General features: G+C 46.3%; 2 protein-coding genes across 2 annotated transcripts; both read right to left on the bottom strand.

The window, feature by feature from the left end:
* Window positions 1–1,396: 1,396 nt before the first annotated feature.
* On the bottom strand, window positions 1,397–12,804 carry LOC120298432 (maestro heat-like repeat family member 5). The gene is made up of 6 exons (XM_039322198.1): window positions 12,712–12,804; window positions 11,561–11,665; window positions 10,026–10,161; window positions 7,385–7,503; window positions 6,289–6,421; window positions 1,397–1,497 (listed from the first exon to the last, which is right to left on the bottom strand). The coding sequence occupies exons 1-6, from the start codon at window positions 12,769–12,771 to the stop codon at window positions 1,397–1,399; spliced, it is 654 nt and encodes a 217-aa protein (XP_039178132.1). The 5' UTR covers window positions 12,772–12,804.
* Window positions 12,805–15,326: 2,522 nt separating this feature from the next.
* Window positions 15,327–23,781, bottom strand: LOC120298433 (maestro heat-like repeat family member 5). The gene is made up of 7 exons (XM_039322199.1): window positions 23,532–23,781; window positions 22,891–23,007; window positions 21,154–21,276; window positions 20,155–20,304; window positions 18,352–18,471; window positions 17,219–17,298; window positions 15,327–15,688 (listed from the first exon to the last, which is right to left on the bottom strand). Exons 1-7 carry the CDS (start codon window positions 23,664–23,666, stop codon window positions 15,454–15,456), a joined length of 960 nt encoding a protein of 319 aa, XP_039178133.1. The 5' UTR covers window positions 23,667–23,781; the 3' UTR covers window positions 15,327–15,453.
* Between the last annotated feature and the right edge of the window lie 205 nt (window positions 23,782–23,986).

Raw genomic sequence — 23,986 nt, 5'->3', positions numbered from 1 at the left:
TTAGAGGCCTGGAGACTAAAACATAGGAAGAACGATTGCAGGAATTGGGTATGTCTAATTTAATGAAGAGAAGGACGAGGGGTGACAGGATAGCAGTGTTGCAGTATCTCAGGGGCTGCCACAAAGTAGAGGGAGTCAAACTATTCTCCAAAGCACCTGAAGGCAGGAGAAGATGCAATGGATGGAAACTAATCCAGGAGAGAAGCAAACTAGAAATAAGGAGAAATTTCCTGACAGTTAGAACAATTAATCAGTGGAAAAACCTGCCTCCAGAAGTTGTGAATGCTCCAACACTGGAGGTTTTTAAGAAGAGATTGGACAAGCATTTGTCTGAAGTCATGTACGGTTTCCTCCCTGAGCAAAGGGTTGAACTAGAAAACCTCTAAGGTCCCTTCCAACTCTGCTATTCTATTCTAATGGCTAGGAATAGGCAATTGCAGCTGCCAAGTTGGCTTCTTTTTACCCACACCCTAATATCAGTGGATGTGATCGATGACATGGAATAAGCCCTGCCTCTCTGTACAATGTCCTTTCCCCAAATCTTGGTCAAAGTATCTGAAACCCACCCACCTCTTGTAGAGAAAAGGGAGTCAAAAACCCTGATTCATCTCTGTGTGGTCTCCTTTTCTTGTCTCTGATAGGCCTTTGGTGAGCATCTATCCCCAATGGAAATCACAGACCTGATGTTGAAAATCATTGAGGCTCTCACACATGAGGAGAAGACCATTTCTCAGGTTGTGGGGGGGGGAGGGAGGAATGTGTGATGGACGTGGAGGAAGTAAGAAATGCAGGGTTTGGAGCAAAAGGGATATAGGAGATTTTGTAGAAAAGAATGATGAAAATGGATGAGACCTTGTGCTTTGAGGCCCTCTTTGTGATGACAACACTTTGGCTGGTTTTAAGAAAGTTAGGGCTGGATGGGAGACCACCAGGTGATCTTAAGGCTATAAAGTTGAGTAAACCTTCCAGAAGAAGGTAAGGGCAAAACAAAATAGCCATGTTGTTTTCATGAAAACTTTATTTAGAGAGCCATCTGGATAGGGGATTTTTTTGGACCCACAGTCACAATTCTGTGATGATATTTTGTCCCATTTATAGAGGGCTTCTGTGCATCTACCGTGGCCAGTGTGAATTCAGTACAATGTTGTCCATATCAGATGGGCTTGATAAACTAGATGTTTTTTTCCAAAATGTAAGGCAAACTTTGACATTCTGGGGGCCAATTTTTTTTCCCCAATGGGTGGGAGTGATCAACTCCACTGCATCTCCAGTGGAGACCGACACTGGATCTCATCCCTCTGATCTCTGTTTTGCAGTAGCTACCCACGATCCTCACGGAAATTTACCACCATCTCCCCAACATCAGTGAACCCTGAAATCTGTGTGTCACTTGGCCTCAAAACAGGTAAACCAGGTGGTGGACCACCTGCTGGAGTACTCCCTGGACTGCGATCAGTAAGAACCTCAAGGACATGAGGACTCCAGTTTTCTTACGATCTATGGAGATTCTCAATCATTCGTGATAGTGGAGAATATCTGTAGCTCGGGTGGAGGATGAGGGTGGAGGTTCCTCCTCCGAGCTTCTGCTTGGTTTCCGAATATTTCATTACCAGGCTGGGTAAGATCTTCAGCAGAGTTTGAGGGATGTCGGTATTTTTTTTTTTCGTAAAAGATTTTTTATTTTCAATTTTTCATTACATTCATAAAGAATACTTCAGATAAAGAATAAAGTAAATTTATACAGACAACTTTCGGTATTGCTCACCCATTTCCACTCAAACCGCATCCACCCTCTAACCTCTTCTCTCACTTACCTCTTTCCCTCTTCTTCCTCACTCTCCCCCTCTCCTCCTTCTCCTCAACCTTCCTACTTACTTCGCCCCTTCCTCCTATCTTCTCACTCCGGATGCGGTCCAGGGGAAATGCCCGAGCAATTCCTCTCTCCAAGTTAAAACATCAATATTATATACAAAAGAAAACAACTATTTCTACTTATCTGACTTATTTAACCTCCAAACCATCCTCCCCCCACCTCTCCCCCTCCCCTCCCCCCCAGCTTCCCAGAGCCAAGTACAGGGTTATACAAACATATTAAACATAATCTACTTAAGTTTACTAATTATACAATAACCAAAATCATACTAACCCTTAACTCTCTTCAAACTTTAACATCATAATTTTATAAACAAATCCATTACTCATCAAAGAAATGAAATTTTGTAGTTCCATATTTCTTCTGAACATATTCTATCCATCTTCTCCATACAATAACAAATCTCTCTTGTGAATGATCCTTTAAATAAGCAGAAATTTTAGCCATTTCTGCTAAATTAGAAACCTTAAATACCCATTCTTCTAAAGAAGGCAGAGAGTCTTTCTTCCAATATTGACCCACCAATAATCTTGCTGCTGTTGTAAAATTCAACATTAAAATAGTTTCTTTAGCATCAAAATCCACAAAAATACCCAAAAGAAATAATTGGGGAGTAAACTTAATCTTCCTCTTAAAAACCTTTTGAATGTTCCACCAAATCATAATCCAAAAGGCTTTAATATTTTTACAAGTCCACCAAACATGAAAATAAGTTGCATCCAAGCTACCACATCTCCCACATTTAGGATGCAGGTTCGGGTACATACAAGACAACATTTTAGGATCCAGATGCCATCTATAAAACATTTTATAAAAGTTTTCCCTCAAATTTTGAGCCTGCGTAAATTTAACATTTTTAATCCAAATTAACTCCCATAAATCCAATAAAATCGGTTCCTGAATATTCTGAGCCCATTTAATCATACAATCTTTTACTAGCTCTGTTTCCGAATCCAATTTTATTAACTCATTATAAATTCCTTTAATATGAGCATATTTCTGATCTTTAATCTGAATTACCAAATTTTCATCTGCTCAGGTGATTCCCGCTTTCTTATCTAAGGTCCACCTCTCCACTATTTGCAAATAGTGGATGTCGGTATTCTTCTTGTAAGGGCTCCAGGTGTGGATGTGTCGAGTGGGTCTTCTGAGGGGTCAGGTGTGGGTCACAGGTGTAGATCTTCTGATGGGTCTTGTGATGGGGAAGCCATGTCAGAGGGTTGGACTAGAAGACCTCCAAGGCCCCTTCCAACTCAGTTATTCTATTCTAATGGCTAGGAATAGGCAATTGCAGCTGCCAAGTTGGCTTCTTTTTAACCACACCCTAATATCAGTGGACGTGATTGACAACATGGAATAAGCCCTGCCTCTGGGACAAAGTATCTGAAACCCCCCCCCCTTGTAGAGGGAAGGGAGTCAAAAACCCTGATTCATCTCTGTGTGGTCTCCTTTTCTTCTCTCTGATAGGCCTTTGGTGAGCATCTCTCCCCCACGCATATCATAGACCTGATGACAACATCGAGGCTCTCACACATGAGGAGAAGACCATTTCACAGGCTGCGGGAGTACTACTCATCTCCTTCCTGGAGGAATGTGTGATGGACATGGAGGAAGTAAGAAATGCAGGGTTTGGAGACCGACACTGGATCTCATCCCTCTGATCTCTGTTTTGCCGTAGCTACCCACGATCCTCACGGAAATTTGTCAGCGTCTGCCCAACATCAGTGAACCGGCCACTAAAGAAGTCCGTGTGTCACCTGGCCTCAAAACGGGTAAACCAGGTGGTGGACCACCTGCTGGAGTATCCCCGGATTGCGATCAGTAAGAACCCCAAGGAGATGACGATTCCTGTTTTCTTAAAATCTATGCAGAGTCTCAATCATTCGTATAGCCAACGATATCCTCGTAACATTCCTTGTAATCTTTTCTGGAGGGCTCTCATTAATTTCCTTTTTAAATGTGGGTCTTCTGTCAGCGCCCTCCAGATCTCTCTTGCACTTCTGCAGAGGTGGAAAAAAATAGGTTTAGATCAATTGGATTCTTTCCCCCTTTCAGAAGAGACTGTCAGTCCAGAGGTGAAAAAGCTCCAATGAAAGAAAGGATTAGAGAACTGATGGAGCTTGCAGTGATGGCCAAACTAATGGCTTTCATCCAAGAAAAGAAATATACAGGTCGTTATCCCAAAGATGCTTTTTCACGAGGCAACGGGACTTTTTTGCTTCTTTGTTTTTTCCTTTGAAGACGTTTCGCTTCTCAGCCAAGAAGCTTCTTCAGCTCTGACTGGATGGTGGGCAATGAAAGGACTTCTCTTCCTTGCAGGCAGCTGGTCGTTTGCATTCTTTCTGCGAGTCGTTCAAGCTACCTGGAAGCTTATCTGCGTCTTCAGGGTCACCATCTTCAGTCTTACACAACAAGACAAAAATCTCTCCTGGACGTCTAGAATGAATGAAACCCTTCCGTTCCCCTTCAGTCAGAGCCGAAGAAGCTTCTGGGATGAGAAGCGAAACGTCTTCAAAGAAAACAGAAAAAGAAGAAAGTCCAGTTGCCTGGTGAAAAAGCACTTTGGGATAAGGAGGACCTGGATGAGTGGGAATCTCCGTGGACAGTTATGCAGGTAGTTCTGGACTTACAACAGTTCATTTAATGGCCGTTTGAAGTTACAACGGCATTGGAAAAAGGGACTTATGACCAGTTTTCATCCTTACGACCTTTGCAGCATTCAACTGCGCAGCCAACCGGCGATGACACCGACCCTCAACCAACCCACCACAACTCCCCCCAACCAGCACGTGACCATCACAGGACTCCTCACAAGATCTTCACCCGTGACCCACAACTGACTCATCACAAGATCCATCACTAGACCCATCACAAGACCCTCCCCATCACAACACAAAGCCCTTATAAACAGAGGAACACTAACATCCCCTAAACTCTGCTGAAGTTGTTACGTAGCCTGGTAACGAAACATTTGGAAACCAACCCACAAGATCGGAGAAGGAATCTTTACCCGCTTCCTTCACCTGAGCTAAAGATAGTCACCACCACTGCAAACCACAATGAAGGTGAAAACCAGCTCAGCTTCCCCCTCTTTCATTCCTACATGCCCCCCCCAAAGCCACAGCATATGGGGCAGCTGTCCCACGGGGGGGGGGGGTCCACATCAAGAGGGCTTGTTCACCAACACAAATCACTTGCACAAATGGATGGAAACTAATCAAGGAGAGAAGCAACCCAGAACTAAGGAGGAATTTCCTAACACTGAGAACAATTTTACCAGTGGAACAACCTGCCTCTAGAAGTTCTGAATGCTCCAACACTGGAGGTTTTTCAGAAGGGATTGGACAACCACCTGTCTGAAATGGTGTAAGGTTTCCTGTCTGAGCAGGGGGTTGGGCTAGAAGACCTCCAGGATCCCTAACAACTCTGTTATTCTCTCATTCCTAGGCTCATAGGCCTAGAAGGCACCTTGGAGGGCTTCTAGTCCAACCCCCTGCCCATCACGGATGACTCACAAACCCTCACTCGACACACCCACACCTGAAGCCCTTACAAGCAACAACCAACATCCCACAAACTCCGCTGAAGATGTTACCCAGCCTGGTAATGAAACATTCAGAAACGAAGCAGAAGCTCGGAGGACGAACCTCCACCCTCGTCCTCCACCCCAGCTACGGATATTCTCCACTATCACGAATGATTGAGAATCTCCGTAGACCGTAAGAAAACAGGAGTCCTCATCTCCTTGAGGTTCTTACTGATCGCAATCCGGGGAGCGTTCCAGAAGAAAGTCCACCACTTCTTTCACCCATTTAGATGCCAGGTGACACACGGACTTCAGGGTTTTTTCTTTCGTGGCCGGTTCACTAATGTTGGGCAGATGCTGACAAATTTCCCGGAGGATCTTGGGTATCTACAGCAAAAAAGAGATCAGAGGGATGAGCTCCGGTGTCGGTCTCCACTGGAGATGCAGTGGAGTTGATCACTCCCACCCATTACATTTTGGAAAAAAACATCTCGTTTATCAAGCCCCGTGTGATATGGACAACATGGAACCGAATTTGCACTGGCCACAATAGATAAATGGGACAAAATATCATCACAGAATTGTGACTGTGGGCCCAAAAAAACCCCTCTATCCAAGTGGCTCTCTAAATAAAGTTTTCATGAAAACAATATGGCTATTTTGTTTTGCCCTTACTTTCTTCTGGAAGGTTTACCCAACTTTACAGCCTTAAGATCACCTGGTGGTCTCCCATCCAGCCCTAACTTTCTTAAAACCAGCCAAAGTGTTGTCATCACCAAGAGGGCCTCAGAGCACAAGGTCTCATCCATTCTCATCCTTCTTTTCTACAAAATCTCCTATATCCCTTTTGCTCCAAACCCTCCATTTCTTACTTCCTCCATGTCCATACAACATTCCTCCAGGAAGGAGAGGAGTAGTACTCCAGCAGCCTGGCAAATGGTCTTCTCCTCATGTGTGAGAGCCTCAATTATTCTCAGCATCAGGTCTGTGATGTTTATGGGGGAGAGATGCTCACCAAAGGCCTATTGGAGAGAAGAAAAGGAGACCACACAGAGATGAATCAGGGTTTTTGACTTTCTTGTCTCTACAAGGAGTGGTGGTGTTCAAATACTTTGACCCAGATTTGGGGAAAGGACATTGTACAGAGAGGCAGGGCTTATTCCATATCGTCAATGATGTTCATTGATATTAGGGTGTGGGTAAAAAGAAGCCAACATGGCAGCTGCGATTGCCTCTTCCGACCATTAGAATAGAATAGCAGAGTTGGAAGGGACCTTAGAGGTTTTCTAGTTCAACCCTTTGCTCAGGCAGGAAACCCTACATGATTTCAGACAAATGCTTGTCCAATCTCTTCTTAAAAACCTCCAGTGTTGGAGCATTCACAATTTCTGGAGGCAGGTTGTTCCACTGATTAATTTTTGTAACTGTCAGGAAATTTCTCCTTATTTCTAGGTTGCTTCTCTCCTGGATTAGTTTCCACCCATTGCTTCTTCTCCTGCCTTCAGGTGCTTTGGAGAATAGCTTGACTCCCTCTACTTTGTGGCAGCCCCTGAGATACTGGAACTGATACTGGAACACTGCTATCCTGTCACCCCTCGTCTTCATTAAACTAGACATACCCAATTTCTGCAATCGTTCTTCCTCCAGCCCTCTAATCATCTAATCATCTTTGTTGCTCTTCTCTGCACTCTTTCTAGGGTCTCAACATCTTTTTTACATCGTGGTGACCAAAACTGGATGCCGTATTCCAAGTGTGGCCTTATTGAGGCACTACAAAGTGGTATTAACCCTTCACATGATCTTGATTCTAATCCATTCTTATACATTCATCCCATGGATTGTATGGGATGGACAGCCAAACTCCAGCCTTTGGATCATGCCCTCCCCACTGTTACACTGGCTTTTTGGAGCATCTCCAGGTCCTAAGGAGGAGGACAGAAAGGAAGGTCAAGAAGAAGAAGGCAAAAGGCTGGACTAAAACCTACCTTAGCCATTTTGGAGATGTCGTTATAGAAGATCCCAGGGCCCAAACTTTGGAGATCTTCTTTGGCCCATCTCACATTATGCCCCTTCCTGTTTTTGTTCTTCTTCTCCATCTCTTGAGCTTTGTAGGGAGGGAAAAAAACACAAGGTCAGATTTTGGCCTTCAGAACCTCTGAACATCCTTTGCCCAACTGCTGGTTTAGTCGTTCCAACCGAAGAGAAAATGTGTAACTCAGGGCTGAACTGGGGGGTTCCTGCTGCTCTCTGAGCTTGGTGGTTTTCTTGCAGACGTTTCAAGACCCAGCTAGGAAACATCATCAGTGTGTTGATCCCAATCAGGAGACAGCATAGGAAGTATCAATTGTGAATATGTGCAGAGGGCCCTGCTGACTTTGGGCCCTTGCAGAGTCATGGAGGCAGGTCGTGAAAGGGCAGCAAGGAAAACAGCCCACGTCCTAACCCACCCGGGAACGTCCGAGGTCTTTAGGGAAACCCCCCAAAGGGAACATTTTTAGCTACTTCTGCTTTCTCCCTTCTTAGCTACAGTGTGCCAGACTTACGGGGCGAAATCTTGATCTTATGTGTGTCAGCTCTGCCGGGTGGATTGCTTATGTAATCAGAAGGAATAAATACACGGATTTCTTCTCATTCGGGGCTTTGTTCAGCTGAATAAAAATGTAAAGCTTAAAGGGAACTTCTGGTTTCCTGTATTTTTTTTATCAAGCAACACCTCAGAACCTGCACAGCAAGTGATGATGGCCATCAGTGCTGAGAGGGCAAAACACAGAGAAAAGCACTGATGATGTTTCCTAGTTGGGTCTTGAAAGGTCTGCAAGAAAACCGCCAGGCTCAGAGAGCACTAAGAACCCCACCCAACTGTCATTTCCTGGCACCATCCTCAGGCCCTATGTGTGTGTGTGTGTGTGTGTGTGTGTGTGTGTGTGTGTGTGTGTTACATATTGCTGTTCTGAGGACCTTGCCAAACAAACATTTGCAAAGAAAAAAATGGCTGTCCGAGCTCAGCCTTGCTGTGTAGGGTGACAAAAATTCTTGCTAAAAGGAAAAGGAACCTGGGCAGGGGAACTCTCGAACCCCAGCCTGGTGCATCTTTGCATTAGGGTTGGTGATGCTAAAGCAGGCATGCTCTCTCTCTCTCTCTCTCTCCCCGCTCCCTCCTCTCCCTCTCTCTGTCCTCCCTCCCTCTTTCTCTCTCTCCCTCCCCTCCCTCTCTCTCCCCTCTCCCTTCCCTCCCTCCCCTTCCTCTCTCTCCCTCCCTCTCTCTCTCCCCCCTCTCCCTCTCTCTCCCTCCCTCCCCTCCCTCTCTCTGTCCTCCCTCCCTCTTTCTTTCTCTCCCTCCCCTCCCTCTCTCTCCCCTCTCCCTTCCCTCCCTCCCCTTCCTCTCTCTCCCTCCTTCTCTCTCTCTCCCCCCTCTCTCCCTCTCTCTCCCTCCCTCCCCTCCCTCTCTCTGTCCTCCCTCCCTCTTTCTCTCTCCCCTCCCTCTCTCTCCCCCTCTCCCTCCCTCTCTCTCCCTCCCCCTCTCTCCCCTCCCTCCCCTTCCTCTCTCTCTCCCTCCCTCTCTCTCTCTCCTCTCTCCCTCTCTCCCCCTCCCTCTCCCCCTCTCTCTCCCTCCCCTCCCTCCCCTTCCTCTCTCTCCCTCCCTCTCTCCCTCTCTCCCTCCCTCCCTCCCCCTCTCTCTCCCTTCCCTCCCTCCCCCCTCTCTCCCTCCCCTTCCTCTCTCTCCCTCTCTCTCTTCCTCTCCCTCCCTCCCCCTTCCTGCTCTGTCTCCCTTCCCTCCCTCTGTCCCCTCCCTCCCTCCCTCTATCCCTTTTTTAGATTAACACAATAGGCTGGACCTTAAAGAGAAAATAAACAGGGTTACATAAGAAACAAATTACATGAATGAATGAATGAATGAATGAATGAATGAATGAACGAACGAATGAATCTAACTGGATTTAACTCTGACTACATTTTGCCTGTTGTGCAAATTAAGCATTAGGCTCTGAATTGATTTCATTCTGAGAGCTGAAATCCACACGTCTTAACGTTGCCAAGGTTCACAATCACTGGGTTAAGCTTTTAACTCACCAAATTTAACAGAGCCTTTACTTTCTTTAAAGCATTTGTACAACTGCCTGCCTTTCAACTGATTGTGCAGGGCTCCCAATTAAAACATGAGAAGACATATGAAATGGTCTTGAAACTATAAAACTAACATAGAATTTATTCTAAGGCTAAGCACTCGTCCTTTAGCTTTTCCCTTAACACTGTCCACCCAATCAGTAACTTTGTTAACCCATTTTCTCCCTTCCCACAATACATCCAGCCATCCAATTACTAAAATGTGGCTTTGCAAAACACGCTAAGACACAAACAGTGGGCCAAGACTGACAATCCCGCGCTGGGTGACCTGAGGTGCTTAGCCTAACTGTCCCACGTAACGTGAGAACTCAGCCTTAAAAGGACCCCTGGCCCCGAGAGAAGCCAATATCAATTGCACATTCAAGGCAACTCTGCCAAGCCCAGTGCCCAGGGTCTTGGTCAAGCCAGAGGCTGTGCCACCCACTGCTCTCCTGGGTAGCGTGCATCTGCGGTCTCCTTAGAGCACGGCAGTCCCTTGGCGAGGGAGTCAAAATTTCTCACCCATTTTGTTCAGGATGATGCAGTGGAGGTGGTAGGCGGCCTCCGCAGAGGTCTGGCCAATTTCTTTGACACTGTCGCCAATGTGCAGGCCCAGCAACGCCACCAGCTGCCCCAGCAGATAAAAGTCAGCTGTGGTCTAATGAAAGGAAGGAGAAAGGAGGAGAAAGAAGAGAAGGGGGCTCATGAAGCTTTCAGCCTAATATAGAATCAGAATCTTCGAATCACAGAATCTTAGAATCATAGAAGTATACAATCTTAGAACCATGGAACCTTATAATCATAGAATCTTCAAATCACAGGATCTTCGAATCACAGAATCTTCGAATTATAGAATCTTAGAATCACAGATTCTTAGAATTATAGAATCTTACAATCATAGTATCACAGAATCATAGAATGATAGAATCGTACCATGTTAGAATTACAGAATCATAGAATCATAGAATCGTACCATGTTAGAATCACAGAATCATAGAATTATACAATCTTAGAATCATGGAACCTTATTGTAAGGACCCACCCCACTTTGCATCTTAAGAAGACAGAACTCTTGGAATAATTCTTCCAACAGGAATCCTTTATTAAGAAGAAGTGGTTGCATAAAGCCCCTTTGTTCTCCCCCTTCTCTCCCTCTTCTGGCAGAACCCAGAGAAGGCAGAATTGGGGTTTTCTATATTTGATGCTTAAAGATGAAATATAATTGGATTCTGACACTTATAATCATTGAATCTTAGAATCATAGAATCTTTGAATCATAGTATCACAGAATCATAGAATGATAGAAACTTATAATCATAGAATCTTAGAATCATAGAATCAGAATCTTAGAATCTCAGTATCATAGAATTATATAATTATACAATCTTATAATCATGGAACCTTATAATCATAGAACCTTAGACTCATAGAATCATAGAAGATTAGTGTAATGTATTGGTCACAACTGCTTTGAATAACTTGCTTAATGTCTAATGTAACGGCTGCTGTTACTTAAGCCAGACTGGCTGTCTCCAGGCTGGTAATTAGGTTTTGGGCGGGAAACTGTTACTTTAAGCCTATTGGCTGCTGCCTGGAGGCTGACCATATAAATAGTTGCGCAGCAGCTATTTCAGTTGCTTCTGTTCAGAGTTAAATAAACTTGTTGCTGTTTCAACACTCCTCTCGCTTAATGCTTTCAAGATCCGAATCTTAACAGTGGCGACGAAGGTGGGATGTGCTGCTTCATCATGAGAGTCTGAAGTCACTAGGGGGTGAGGCCAGCCCAGAGCCTGGCAGGAACTACGTTCCCCCCCTCCGTCTGCCAAGCAAGCCACGCTGGAGACCCCCAGGCCCTTAGAATAAGAAAAGCTTAAAATCACAGAAATACCGAGCTGGAAGGGACTGTGGATTAATTCCCCTCCAACTTGCTGCTCGAGCAGGACTCTTGACAACATCCTGGTCACATCCCAAAGGCACTTTTTCCAGAAGACAACTGGACTTTCTTACTTATTTTTCCTCTGAAAAAGTTTCACTTCTCATCCAGAACTGTGACTTACGTCGAAATCTGTCTGTTCAGAAACAAACTTCAGGAGGTACCGGGTGCTTTTAATGGCCCTCTCTCTCTCGTGAATCTTGGGAGATTCAATCCAGATATTTGTGTGCTGCCAGGGGAAAAAAAAAGAGAAGAAGGAAGGAAGGAAGGAGGGAGGGAGGGAGGGAAGGAAGGAAGGAAGGAAGAAAGAAAGAAAGAAAGAAAGAAAGAAAGAAAGAAAGAAAGAAAGAAAGAAAGAATTTGTGATTAACAGTTTGAAGATCCACAGAATTTGCCAGCACTGGGGAGAAAATTGAAGGAGCCAAATGAAGTTGAGACATTTGGCAGTTTAGGTCTATTCTAGACTCAAAACTAGACCAGTAATTGAAGATTTTTGGAATAAAGCCAGTCCTCGGTTTACAACAGTTCATTTAGAGCCCTGCTGGCGCAGTGGTTAGAATGCGGTATTGCAGGCTAATTCTGCCCGCAGTCCTGACCGTTTCAAGGTCAACTCAGCCTTCCTTCCTTCTGAGGTCGGTAAAATGAGGACCCAGATTGTTGGGGACATTATGCTGACTCTATAAACCGCTTAGAGAGGGCTGTAGAAGCACTGTAAAGCGGCATATAAGGATAAGGGCTATTGGGATTTAGCGTTCAAAGTTACAATGGCACTGAAAAAGGGAGTCGTGGCTGTTTTTCACACTTAGGACCGTTGCAGCATCCTCGTGGTCACAGGATCGAAATTCGGATGTGTGGCAACTGACTCATATTTATGACGGTTGCAGGGTCCCGGGGTCTCACGGTCCCCTTTTGCGACCTTCTGACCAGCCGTTCAGTGCCGTTGTATCTTCGAACAGCCACTAAATGAAGGATTACGCTAATATCGGAGAAATAGTGGAATAGCATCATTAAAGAAAGGATGCCAAAAGAGGGACAAAATGAAATGCGAATGACAAAAATTAAAACAACGTTTTAACTGTTCTAAATAATTAAACTGAATTGTCGAGTTGTCCCCTGGCGAGTTGTTCCATTCCGCAGCTGTGACAATACTTTGCCAACCAACGGCAACGTCTGCCTATCCCTGGTCCTTGGGAAGGACGGGTGGACCACATTGCCAAGTCCCGTCTGAACCTCTGGCCGACCACTGCAACCAGCCAGAACAAGAGTAAGCCTCACCATCAAGATCTCCTGCAGGGAATCCAAATTGGGAGCCTCCGACAGCAAGCTGGTGAGCATGGCGCTGCAGGCGGTCACCGTCCGGTGATAAAGGTCCTGTCAGAATCCAATTATATTTCATCTTTAATTATCAAATATAGAAACTCCCAATTCTGCCTTCTCTGGATTCTGCCATAAGAGGGAGAGAAGGGGGAGAACAAAGGGGCTTTATGGCTCTCACTTCCTTCAGTATACTCCTAAGAAGTTGAATGTGTTTATTGCAACTTCAAAGGAAGACTTTGAATGTAACTAGCATCAAAGAACCTTATCATGACAAAGAGAACTAATTACCTTTCATGTAGTTATCTGAAGTCTCCATACAGACGGAAGAAAGGAGCAAGGGGGTGGAATTGTGATGCCTGAAACTATCACTGGAAGGGGGAGTGATTGGGTGGGACTGCTGGGGAACCCCTTAAAACCTTGAATGGGAGAGCTTGGACCCCAAGTCCTGTCTAGCACGCCTGCAACCACTTCCTCTTAATAAAGGATTCCTGTTGGAAGAATTATTCCAAGAGTTCTGCCTTCTTAAGATGCAAAGTGGGGTGGGTCCTTACAGGTCCTAAAAGGAGGAAGACATCAGAGGGAAGGGGTGGCGTACAGGAAGGAGCAGCGCATCCAGGAGGCAGAACAACCAGGGGTGGGGAACGAGGGCCACTTTTATGACTTGTGGACTTCCTAAGCTCAGGAATTCTGGGAATTGAAGGCCACGAGTCCGAAATATGGCCCTCGTTCCCCATCTCTGCAGGAAACGAAGCGGCCAATCTTGCAGGGCCGTTTTTTCTTCAAGAGCCAGAGGAAATGCTTTCTCTGCTCAGAGCGAGGAACAGAAGGACTTCCGTAATGTTGTCGTCCACAAAAGGTTTACTAAGAGGTGGAATGTCTTCCTTGCAATTCTAGGATATTCAAAGACAGGCAGTCCTCAACGTACGACCACAACTGAGCCCAAAATTTCTGTTGCTAAGCGAGACAATGGTTAAGTGAGCTTTGCCCCATTTTGCGACCTTTCTTTCCACTGCAGTTGTTTAGTTAGTCACACGGACATTAAATGAATCAAGCTTCCCCATTGACGTTGCTTGTCGGAAGGTCGCAAAAGGGGGTCAGGTGACCCTGGGATGCTGCGACCTCACTTTTTTCCATGCCGTTGTAACTTCAACCGGTCACTACATGATCTGTTGTTAGTTGAGGACTAGTTGCAGTTGCCCATCCAAGACCCAACCGTGCCTGACCTCGCTTAGCTTTATCAAGACTAGCCCTGATATAGTGCTGGACAGAATTCTTTATCTGACTTATGGGTAGAGTTTTTGAATTTCTACAGCTCCCCTTGGGGAGGTTACAAAGTTCTCCCTTGGTGGAAAAAGCAGGAGAAAACAAAGGCTGCTTCAACAAGCTACATGGGAGTAGTATGGGTTCTCCTCGACTTATGACCAGTTGCTTAGTGACCATTTAAAGTTAGGACAATCTCTCATTAAGACCAAATTTCAAAGTAAGAATTTCAAAGTTAAAGTTCAAAGGTTCCATGATTGCATTTTGGGTGCTGGCTCGCCTTTACAGCTGTTTGCCTTGTCCCACGTTTTTTGACCTTTATTGCTGGTTTTGGGCATTTGCTTCTAGCTTCCAACAAGAAATACCCATTGGGCCTAATGGATTCCCTTAACGACCATGTTGTTCGCTTAATAGCTGCAGCGTCCGCTTAATGACTGCCGCGTTCACTTCATGACCACTGCAAAAACTGCCAAAAAATCCCGTCTGGCCACTTAGTGCCTCAACCTATGACTCTAATGACTTATGGTCATAATTCTGACTCGGTTGCAGTGGTAAGTCAAGGACCTCCTGTAAATCTTTGTCCCTCAGAAATAATTCTGATTAAATGGTTGATCTAGTTGATTTGGGAGGGAAATCTATCAGCATCAACAATATCAGGAGTTGTGCTCTTCCACAATGGGGTGTCCCACTGTGGCATGCTGGCTGGGGAATTCTGGGAGTTGAAGTCCAGGGTCTTCAAGTTGCCAAGGTTGGACATCCACCATGTCCATGTAGTCTTTTCTTGCAGCTTCCTTAGGATCTCAACAGGAACAAATAGACAATCTGGGCTTTGCTTCTATTTTGGGAATTGCATCGTAGGATTTTGCCCTTCCATCTTGTGGCCAAGAAGCTGTCGTGGATATGTCCCCAAAGTGAGCAGGAATCAAACTCAGGTCAGAGAAGTTGTACCTTTTCTTGAGGGTTCTTTGAGATGACCTAGGAATGATAGCTAATGCATGCAGATCATGGTTGTTCTGCACCACCGTATGCCCTTCTTTCGTCTGGGCACAAAAGGGGAAGATGGGGAGTTGGTCCTGAGAAGACACTTCAACCAGAACAAAGAAGAAGAAGAAGAAGAAGAAGAGGAAGAGGAAGAAGAAGAAGAAGAAGAAGAAGAAGAAGAAGAAGAAGAAGAAGAAGAAGAAGAAGAAGAAGAAGAAGAAGAAGAAGAAGAAGAAGAAGAAGAAGAAGAAGAAGAAGAAAAGAAGAAGAAGAAGAAGAAGAAGAAAGTAGTAGTAGTAGTGAAGGAAGAGAGGAAAAGCTGGTGAGGAAGACCATGGAGATGTTTAGAAGTTAAAAATACTAGTCCTATCAAGAAAGGTAGAATGAGAAATGGAAGCCTTCTTTCAAGGCCAGGGATGAAGGGACAGGCCAAGGTGCCATTTGGCTCAATGGATGGATTCAGAGCTTTTGAGGAGATCTTGATTCATGTTTCACCTCGTCCTCCCACCAAAGGTCCAGATGGATCTCATATTGCTTTGCTTCATCTGGACTGCTCACCTGAGTATAGGTTGACTGGTTTGGGCTACCTGCATTCACTTTGGTCATGGTCATAGCCGGCAGGGAAAACACCTTCTGGATGCTTGTGTTCACCAACTTAGACATCACCTCAGTGTTCAATGTAGGCTTCAAACGACTGATGAAAGACAAGAAAAGAGGAGGGGGTGTGAGAAGATCGTAGACTCGTGAGGCTAGGAGGGACCTTGGAGGTCTTCTAGTCCAACCCTTGCTTTTTGATGGTGCTTATACCATCCTGGTCAAATGATTGTCAAGTCTTTTCTTGAAAACCTGGAGTGATGGAGCACCCCCAACCTCTGGAGGCAAAGCGTTCCACTGATGGATTGTTCTCAGTGTCAGGAAATTTCTCCTGGATCTCTCTTTGATAGGTTTCCATATATTGATTTTTTATCTTAGGTACTTTGGAGAGTAGTTGACCCCCTCCTCTCTGTGACAGCCCCTCAAATATTGGAAGACTGCTATCGTATCACCCCCAGACCTTTTTTTCATTAAACTAGACAGAGCAATAGCACTTGGACTTATATGCCGCTTTACAGTGCTTTACAGCCCTCTCTAAGTGGTTTTACAAAGTCAGCCTATTGCCCCCAACAATCTGGGTCCTCATTTTACCGACCTCGGAAGGACGGAAGGCTGAGTCAACCTTGAACAATGGACCCTATCCAATAAAATGAGTTTCAGGGTGGAGATTTACATCTAGGCAGGAAAAATCAAAGCTACAAGTACGGATTGGGCGAGACCTGGCTTAAAAACAGGAACTGTGAGAGGGACCTTGGAGTCCTAGTGGACGATCACTTAACCATGAGCCAGCAGTATGCAGCAGCAGCCCAAAAATACAACCCTGGGTGGTATAAACAGAGGCATAGAATCAAGATCACGCGAAGTATTAGTACCGCTTTATACAACCCTAGTAAGACCACACCTGGAATATTGCAGCCACGTTTGGTCACCATATCACAAAAAAGATGTTGAGAGTTTGGAAGCAAATTAGATAAGAGCAATTAAGAAGATCAAAGGCCCTGAGAGTAAAACATACGAAAAACGGCTGCAGGACTTGTGTTTGGCTAGTCTAAAGAAAAGAAGAATTAAGGAGACAGGATAGCTGTATTCCAGTATCTGAGGGGCTGTCACAAGGAAGAGGGGGTCACGTTCACCAAAGCACCAGAGGGAAGGACGAGAAACAATGGTTGGAAACTGATCAAAGAGAGAAGCAACCTGGAATTAAGGAGAAACTTCCTGACAGCGAGGATAATTAACCAGTGGAATAGCTTGTCCCCAGAAATCGTGGGCGCTCCGTCACTGGAGATTTTTAAAAAGAGGCTAGACAGTCACTTGTCTGAGATGGCATAGGTTCTCCTGCTTGATCAGGGGCTGGACTAGAAGACCTGCAAGGTCCCTTCCATCTCTATTCTATTCTTGGTTAGCACCAAGGACCCCTCACATCTAAATCAGCACGCTCACCTGTTTCCCAGATCTGAACTGCCCAGATGGCCAGCCTGCAAATTGTTCACCCTTCCAAATTCTGGGACTGACCTGCTAATTCCACGCATGCTCTAAAGCCTGGGGACTTGGCATGGAAATCCCATAACGGGGTCCAACTCCCGGTTCCTACAAACCCTGGTGATAAGGTGAGGGCGGTGCCGGTACGTACGTCATGCAGGTGATTGCGATGATCGCTTGATGAAGAATTCTGACGGACAAGGGACTCACGGGCTCATTTTCAATGACTTCCTGAGAGGAGGAGGAGGAGGAGGAAACACATCAGAGCAAGCTCCAGAGATATGGCCACCATGCAACTGGCTCTATTCCCACCCCTATGCTTTTTCTGGTTGATACAAGAGGTCCTCAACTTATAACTGGTCACTTAGCCACCATTTAAAGTTGTGACAGATCTCTCCAGGACTCCTTATGACCCAGATCCGAAGTTCCGAGAGACGAGTCTTCCTCGGGGTCACCTGGCAACCAGCCTGCACTTAGGGCAGTTAAACCCCTCCGTTCCCCACCATCCAGTCAGAGCTGAAGAAGCTTCTTGGAGGGGAAGCGAAACGTCTTCTCCTGAAAAAGCACCTTTGGGGCAACGAGTCACACAGCGTTTTCTGCCTTGTGCCCTCCCTCTGCTGAACACCTGGTCCTTACAGTCCTGCCTTCTCTCGCTTTCCCCACATCGTCTGTCTGCACGCTATCCTCCTCCCCTTTCCTGCTCCCTCTGTGCTTCCGCATGCACACCGAGAGCTCCTGCCCTGGGGGGCGTCTGCACAGTGTCTCACCCCACTTGAGAGAACCTCTCTGTGCCTAGCCACCCTTGGCCAAATAGACCATAACAGTCCTCCACTTAACAGCCACCCATTTAAGGACCATGTGAAGTTACAACGGCACTGGAAAAAAGTGACTGATGGTGGCTTTTCACACTTACAACCACGGCAGCATTCCCTAATGGTCACCTGGTCAAAATGGAGTCACCTGGCAAATGGTTCATACGGATGACGGTCGCAGTGTCCCTGGGTCACGTCATCCCCTTTTTTGTGGCCTTCTGACATGCCAAGTCAACGAGGAAGCCGGATTCACTTAACGACCATGTGACTAATTTAACAGCTGTGATTCGGTTAACAACGGTGGCAAGACAGGTCGTAAAATAAGGCAGAATTCACTTAACAATTGTCCCACTTAGCAACAACCATTTGGGGCTGAATGGCAGGCGAGGAGAACCTGCTATATTCCATAGAATTCCATCCAAATTCACTTTCCGAAATAAATTGTCCCGGGAGCACCTGTCCCCCCACTTACATTTATATTGAGGGCCAGTTCAGATTTGTGGGGTAAATGGACATCCTGACTCTTGGTCTGGACAAGAGCCTTGGTGATCCTGATCACGGACGTCAGGAACGCTTTCGTCAAGGCTTCATCCTGGAAAAGGCAGAATCCAATTATATTTCATTTCTAGTGATCTACTATGGAAAAAACCCATTTCTGCTCTCTCTGGATTCTGCCATACTACGAAGGGGGAGGGGGATGAGCAGGGGGGTTTTATGGCTCTCACTTCCTTCCTTAAACTTCAAAAGGACTGGATGTTGATTCTCACCAAGAGGACTGACCATAACAATATGGCCATCGCCTTTCATCTACTCCTCTCTCTTTTGCTGGCAGTAAGGGAAAAGGGGGGGAATTGTCGCCCGGAAGAACTGTGGAGTGGGGGCTACTTGGGAACACTTAAAACTTTGAAGGATAGGAGAGAACTCCTCAGATCCTGCCTAGAACGCCTGCAACCATCTTCTCTTAATAAAGATGCCTGTTGGAAGAGATATTCCAAGAGTTCTGTCTTCTTAAGATGTAAAGTCGGGTAGGTCCTTACACAGGGTGGATAGCGGAGGGTTAGAGGAAACCAGAAGGAAGCACTGATTGATTTAAACCTCGATGCAGCCAACCACCTTCTGTTGAACTCTGAGGGGCTGCCAATCAAAATATCACCTGGACGTTCTGAGTTCTGGTTCCGCCTTAGGTATGAAAGATGGCTGAGTGATTTTGGCCAGTCACCAGGAGACTCTGAGTTTTTCTTCCATCTTAGGATGAAAGCCAGCTGAGAGACTTTGTGCCGTCACCCAAAATGGCGAGTTCTGGATGGGTAACTTTGGGCTAATCACCAGGAGACTGTGAGTTCGAGTCCCGTCTTAGGATGAAAGCCAGCTGAGAGACTTTGGGCCAGTCCATCTACCTCACAAGGTTGTTGGGGGAAGGAGGGAAGAATATTATGCTTGTCCGCTGCCTTGAGTGTAATAAAGGCGGCTTGACCTTCCAATAGATAAATGAACAACTAGCATTTAAACATCTACTCTGCAATCGGAATAGGGGGCGAATCTGAATTAGAGGCCTAACTGGGGGCTGGAGGGTTCCTGCTGATCCAGAGATCAGGATTCTTCCAAGCAACTCTGTCGTTCTACTCTCTTCTGCCTCTAAGATGGGCAGTCAGAGAATTCAATAGAGGGGGGTCTTTGTCGCTCAGGGGTGGTGCTCTGCGAGCCAGCTGGATTTCCTCAGACATTCCTTGTATTTCCTCACTAGCAATGCAAACCCAGATAAGCGGTGATTAACACCAGAGAAACTATTCAGTGGTAAACAATAGATCAAGGAAATATGAAGAAGAAAAACAACAGTCCTGCCGGCATTGACAGGGCAAGCCACTCGTATGTAGAAGGAGAGCAAACCCCACTCCCTTCTAGCACTGATAACGTTACCTAGTTGGGTAGGGAAATATCTGCAAGAAAACAATTAAACCGAGAACACCAAGGACTCTATCGTCCTCCTTCTCCTCCTGCTCCTCCTTCTCCTCCTGCTACTCCTGCTCCTCCTTTCCCACAATGCACTGATAACATTACGCAGCTGGGTCATGAAATGTCTGCAAGAAGGCAACCCAGCTAAGGACTCCAGATTGTCCTTGTTCTCGCAATAAAGAGGGGAAATAATGAGAGGCGATTCTGGACAATAATCACAGGGGGTTCTTTTTCCATCTTAATTCAGCGGGAAGACTGGTGACATGACTCCCACCTTTCTGAGAAAAGGGCAAAGAGAAGCCCAGGGTGGAAGCCAGCCTACCTTGTTCCTGGTCCAATACTGGAAGAGAATCTCAGAGACAATGTGTTCCGCTAAAGGCATCAGGTCCTCTGGCTGGGCTCCCAGGGCTGCGTGGCCATAGCACAGGATCACGGCTGTGCGAATTTGTCTCTCAAAACAAGAGTGTGGGTCCTGTGATTACAAAGACGGGGGGGGGGGGAGTCAACCTGTTCTCCAAAGCACCAGGAGAAGAAGCAATGGATGGAAACTAGCCAAGGAGAGAAGCAACTTGGAATTAAGGAGAAACTTCCCAACAGTGAGGACAATTAACCAGTGGAACAGCTTGCCTCCAGAAGTTGTGGGTGCTCCATCACTGGAGGCTTTCAAACAGAGACTGGACAGCCATTTGGCTGAAATGATATACTGCTTGAGCAGGGAGTTGGACCTAGAAGACCTCTGAGGATCCTTCCAACTCGCTTGTTCTATCTACGTTCTTTGTTGTATAATAAACAGAGAAAGAACTGTACCGGGGGGGGTCTATAAACACCCTGAAAGAGCTCTGAGGCTGGATCAAGTCCTGAGACCTATTAGATCACCGTTCTGGATCCCAAATGGCCCACTGGATGTCTTTGGGAAGTCCACATGTCTGGCCTCCAATTGGGGTCCCTTTCCCACCTCCACACTGAGGTCCAGGAAGTGGTCATCAACCACCGGAAGGGATGAGGCGATAAGAACTATTCTCCATCATCCCTCGGTCCAATCCCCTTCTCAGTCAGAACAGAAGAAGCTTCTTGGCTGAGAAGTGAAAGGAAGGAAAAACAAAGTCCAGTTGCCTTCTGAAAAAGCATCTCTGGGTCTACTGGAGATGTTTGTTGGGGCAACTCATAACCTCCTCTAGCGTTATAAAACAGCCCTCCGGGAGGTGGAGATGGAGAATTTCCACCTCCCAGCGCTGGTAACACGTTAGACTTTCCTTCCCAGAATCCCCCAGCGTTCTTCTGTCCTGAGTCTCAGACCTTGCAAGCCCATCTCGGGCCTTACCTGAAAGGGGGCTTCTTGCAGAGCAGGTTTCTTTGCACGCACAAAGTGGCCAACCTGCCTCAGGGCCACCAGGATCTCAGGAAGATGGCAAAAGGCAACCACTCCGATGGCTTCAGAGATTCCCTAAGCAAAGCGATGCGTGCGAATTAGGACATTTCAACATTTGACCCGTCATCGTGTGTCTTTATTGCAGGCTGCTTCTGTGACGAAGGCTAAGCAAGAGCCACCTCTTCTTTGCTCTCGAGGTGAGCCACATTCTGGAGTCGTTTGCTCCAAACAAGAGTGGTCCATGGGTCAAAAATAGAGGTCTCCAAACTTTAAGACTCGGGGACTTCAACTCCCAGAATCCCCCAGCCTGCAACTTTTAAGACTTGGGGACTTCAACTGGACAGCCATTTGTCCGAAATGGTTTCCTGCCTGAGCAGGGGGTTGGACTCGATGACCTCCAAGGTCCCTTCCAACTTTATTAGTATTATTATTACTATAACTCCCAGAGTGCTGGCTGAGGAATTCTGGGAGTTGAAGTCCACAAATCTGAAAGTCGCCAAGTTTGAAGTCCCAGGATGGAACAATTGCCGCATTGTGGCCACCATCTTGACGCTTGGAGCCTCCCTGTGGAGACCCAGCTCCAGTCCTTCACCCTCTGCCTACCTTGTTCTTCCTGCCTCTCTAGGAATAAATTTATGAGCCAGTGGAAAAAGGATCAACCTCTTTCGGTCAAGAAGAGTCACTGATGTTATCGTCTTATTATTGTTAATATACGGGTAGTCCTCAACTTACAACCACCAGTGAGCCCAACATTTCTGTTGCTAAGCACGACATTTGTTAGGGGAGTTCTTCCCCATTTTACGACTTTTCTTGCCACAGTTGTTAAGTGAGTCACTGGAGTTGTTCAGTTAGTAACACAATTCTTAAGTGCCTCTGACTTCTCCACTGGCTTCGCTCTCCAGAAGGCCGCAAAAGGAGGATCAGGTGACCCTGGGAGACTGCGACCGTCACAAATAGGAACCAAACATCCAAATTTTGGTCAGGTGACTCTAAGGATGCTCCGACGGCCGTAAGTTGGAGAAACGGTCATAAGTCACATTTTCAGTGCTGTCCTAACTTTCAATGGTCACTAAACGACTGCCATACTACCTGCACCCTTCTTTTTATTCCTTCCAAGCTTTGGGAGGGTGGACAGGAATTAAATACAGGCAGTCCTCGACTTACAACCATTTGTTCTGTGACTTTTCCAAGTTAGAGCATCCTTGAAGAAAGCGAATATAAAAAAGGCATTGCAGGATTCCCTTAACAATTGCGGTGATTCACTTAAACAACATAGCCCCAAAGGTCACAAAACCCAGCACAATTCATTTAACAACTGCCTTGTTTAGCAATGGAAATACCAATCCCACTTGTGGCCGTAAGTTGAGAACCACCTGCAAAAGGAGAGCAATCCCCTCTCCCTTCTAGCACGGATGATGTTACCTAGCTGGGTAATGAAATGTCTTTAAAAAAAATGAAATTCAGAGAGCACCAAAGACAGTTCTCCTCCTCCTCCTCCTCCTCCTCCTCCTCCTCCTCCTCCTCCTCTTCCTCCTCCTCCTCCCCACAAACCCCACTCCCTTCTAGCATGGATGATGTGACCTAGTTGGGTAACAAAAGGTCTGCAAGAAAGCCACCCGGCTCAGAGAGCACCAAGGGCCCCACACAGTTGGAGGGCTCAGCCCCTGCAGAAACCCCACTTCCACTCACTTCTCTGTCTGTTTCTTCTTGAAATGAAAAACCCAGAAGACTTTTCAGTTGTTCCTTGACCAGGTCTTTCTGTCTCGAGTTGCGTAGTTTCACCCCGTAGTATTTGTAAAGCGAAATCTGAAGGTTGGGAAAAGAGTCAGGGAATTGCAGGGAGGTCCACCAATGGGTCAGGAAAAGGAAAAGGGGGACAAACTACGCTCAGAAATGGGCACCGTGTGGTCAGCTACTAATGAAGGAGAGAAGCAACCTAGAGCGAAGGAGAATTTTCCTGACAGTGAGAACAATCAATCTGGCCTCCAGAAGTTGCAGGTGCTCCATCACTGGAGGTTTTTAAGGGGAGACTGGGCAGCCATGGGTCCAAGATGGCATGGGGCTTCCTGCCTGAGCAGGGGGTGGGATAGATGACCTCCAAGGTCCCTTCCAATTCTGTTATGCTACTATTCATTAGTCTGTCTAATCTCGAAGAAATGGTGGAACGGAATCATTAAAGGAACGATGCCAAAGGAGGGACAAAATGAAATGTGAACGACAAAAATGAAAATAATTCTTTAAATCATTGGAAGGAAATGAGTTGGCATTGTGTTGGCGTTGTGTCTAGGACAATTGTGCCCCCCCCAAGGGGAAAATCTCAGCATATTTACCTTCTCTTGAGGCAAGAGATGGGAAGGACTTTCTCGGAGCGCAGACTTCTGCTGGAGGGAGGGAAGTCCATCCGTTTTCCTCCTGGGCAGTTGGGGGCCTGCAGAGATCTGTTGAGGCAGCAAGAAGGAAGGCATGGAGGCAAAGCGAAGGAGCAGAGGGAGGAACGGGCTCTCTTGTGTGTTTCCAAGGAAAGCATCCCTTTCCCTTCTGCCTCAGTTTACTTGACTTTTCTAGCCAAGGCACGTAAGAAGGACCCTCCCGCGTTGTGTCAGCTGAAGCTGAGGCAGCTTTGGAGAGGAGCTGTTGGAAAATCTCTGCCACAAATTGTGAGAACGCTTGTCCGGATGAAGACCCTAGATCTGCTTCCTCTGACTGGAAGGACAGGCAAACAACCCGTCTCCAGAGGTTGCTGGCCCTTGATTTACAGCCATTTATTTATAAGGAATAATGTACA

This window comes from Crotalus tigris, unplaced genomic scaffold, assembly GCF_016545835.1.
Source record: "Crotalus tigris isolate CLP2741 ecotype Arizona unplaced genomic scaffold, ASM1654583v1 scf7180000023879.76400, whole genome shotgun sequence".
NCBI lineage: Eukaryota > Metazoa > Chordata > Lepidosauria > Squamata > Viperidae > Crotalus > Crotalus tigris.
The sequence above is the reverse complement of the archived record's forward strand: the minus strand, read 5'-3'. Positions and strand labels throughout refer to the sequence as shown.

Bases quoted from the DNA above. Each gene is read 5' to 3' on its own strand.
- LOC120298432 (XM_039322198.1), bottom strand. From the start codon at position 12,771: ATGCTCACCAGCTTGCTGTCGGAGGCTCCCAATTTGGATTCCCTGCAG. The intron at 11,666-12,711 runs GTGAGGCTTACT...TTCCCCTGGCAG, and splicing joins CCCTGCAGGAGATCTTGATG to CACACAAATATCTGGATTGA. The intron at 10,162-11,560 runs GTAAGTCACAGT...TCCTTTCATTAG, and splicing joins CTGAACAGACAGATTTCGAC to ACCACAGCTGACTTTTATCT.
- LOC120298433 (XM_039322199.1), bottom strand. From the start codon at position 23,666: ATGCCTTCCTTCTTGCTGCCTCAACAGATCTCTGCAGGCCCCCAACTG. The intron at 21,277-22,890 runs GTGAGTGGAAGT...CGCTTTGCTTAG, and splicing joins AAGAAGAAACAGACAGAGAA to GGAATCTCTGAAGCCATCGG. The intron at 20,305-21,153 runs GTAAGGCCCGAG...TTGTAATCACAG, and splicing joins TGCAAGAAGCCCCCTTTCAG to GACCCACACTCTTGTTTTGA.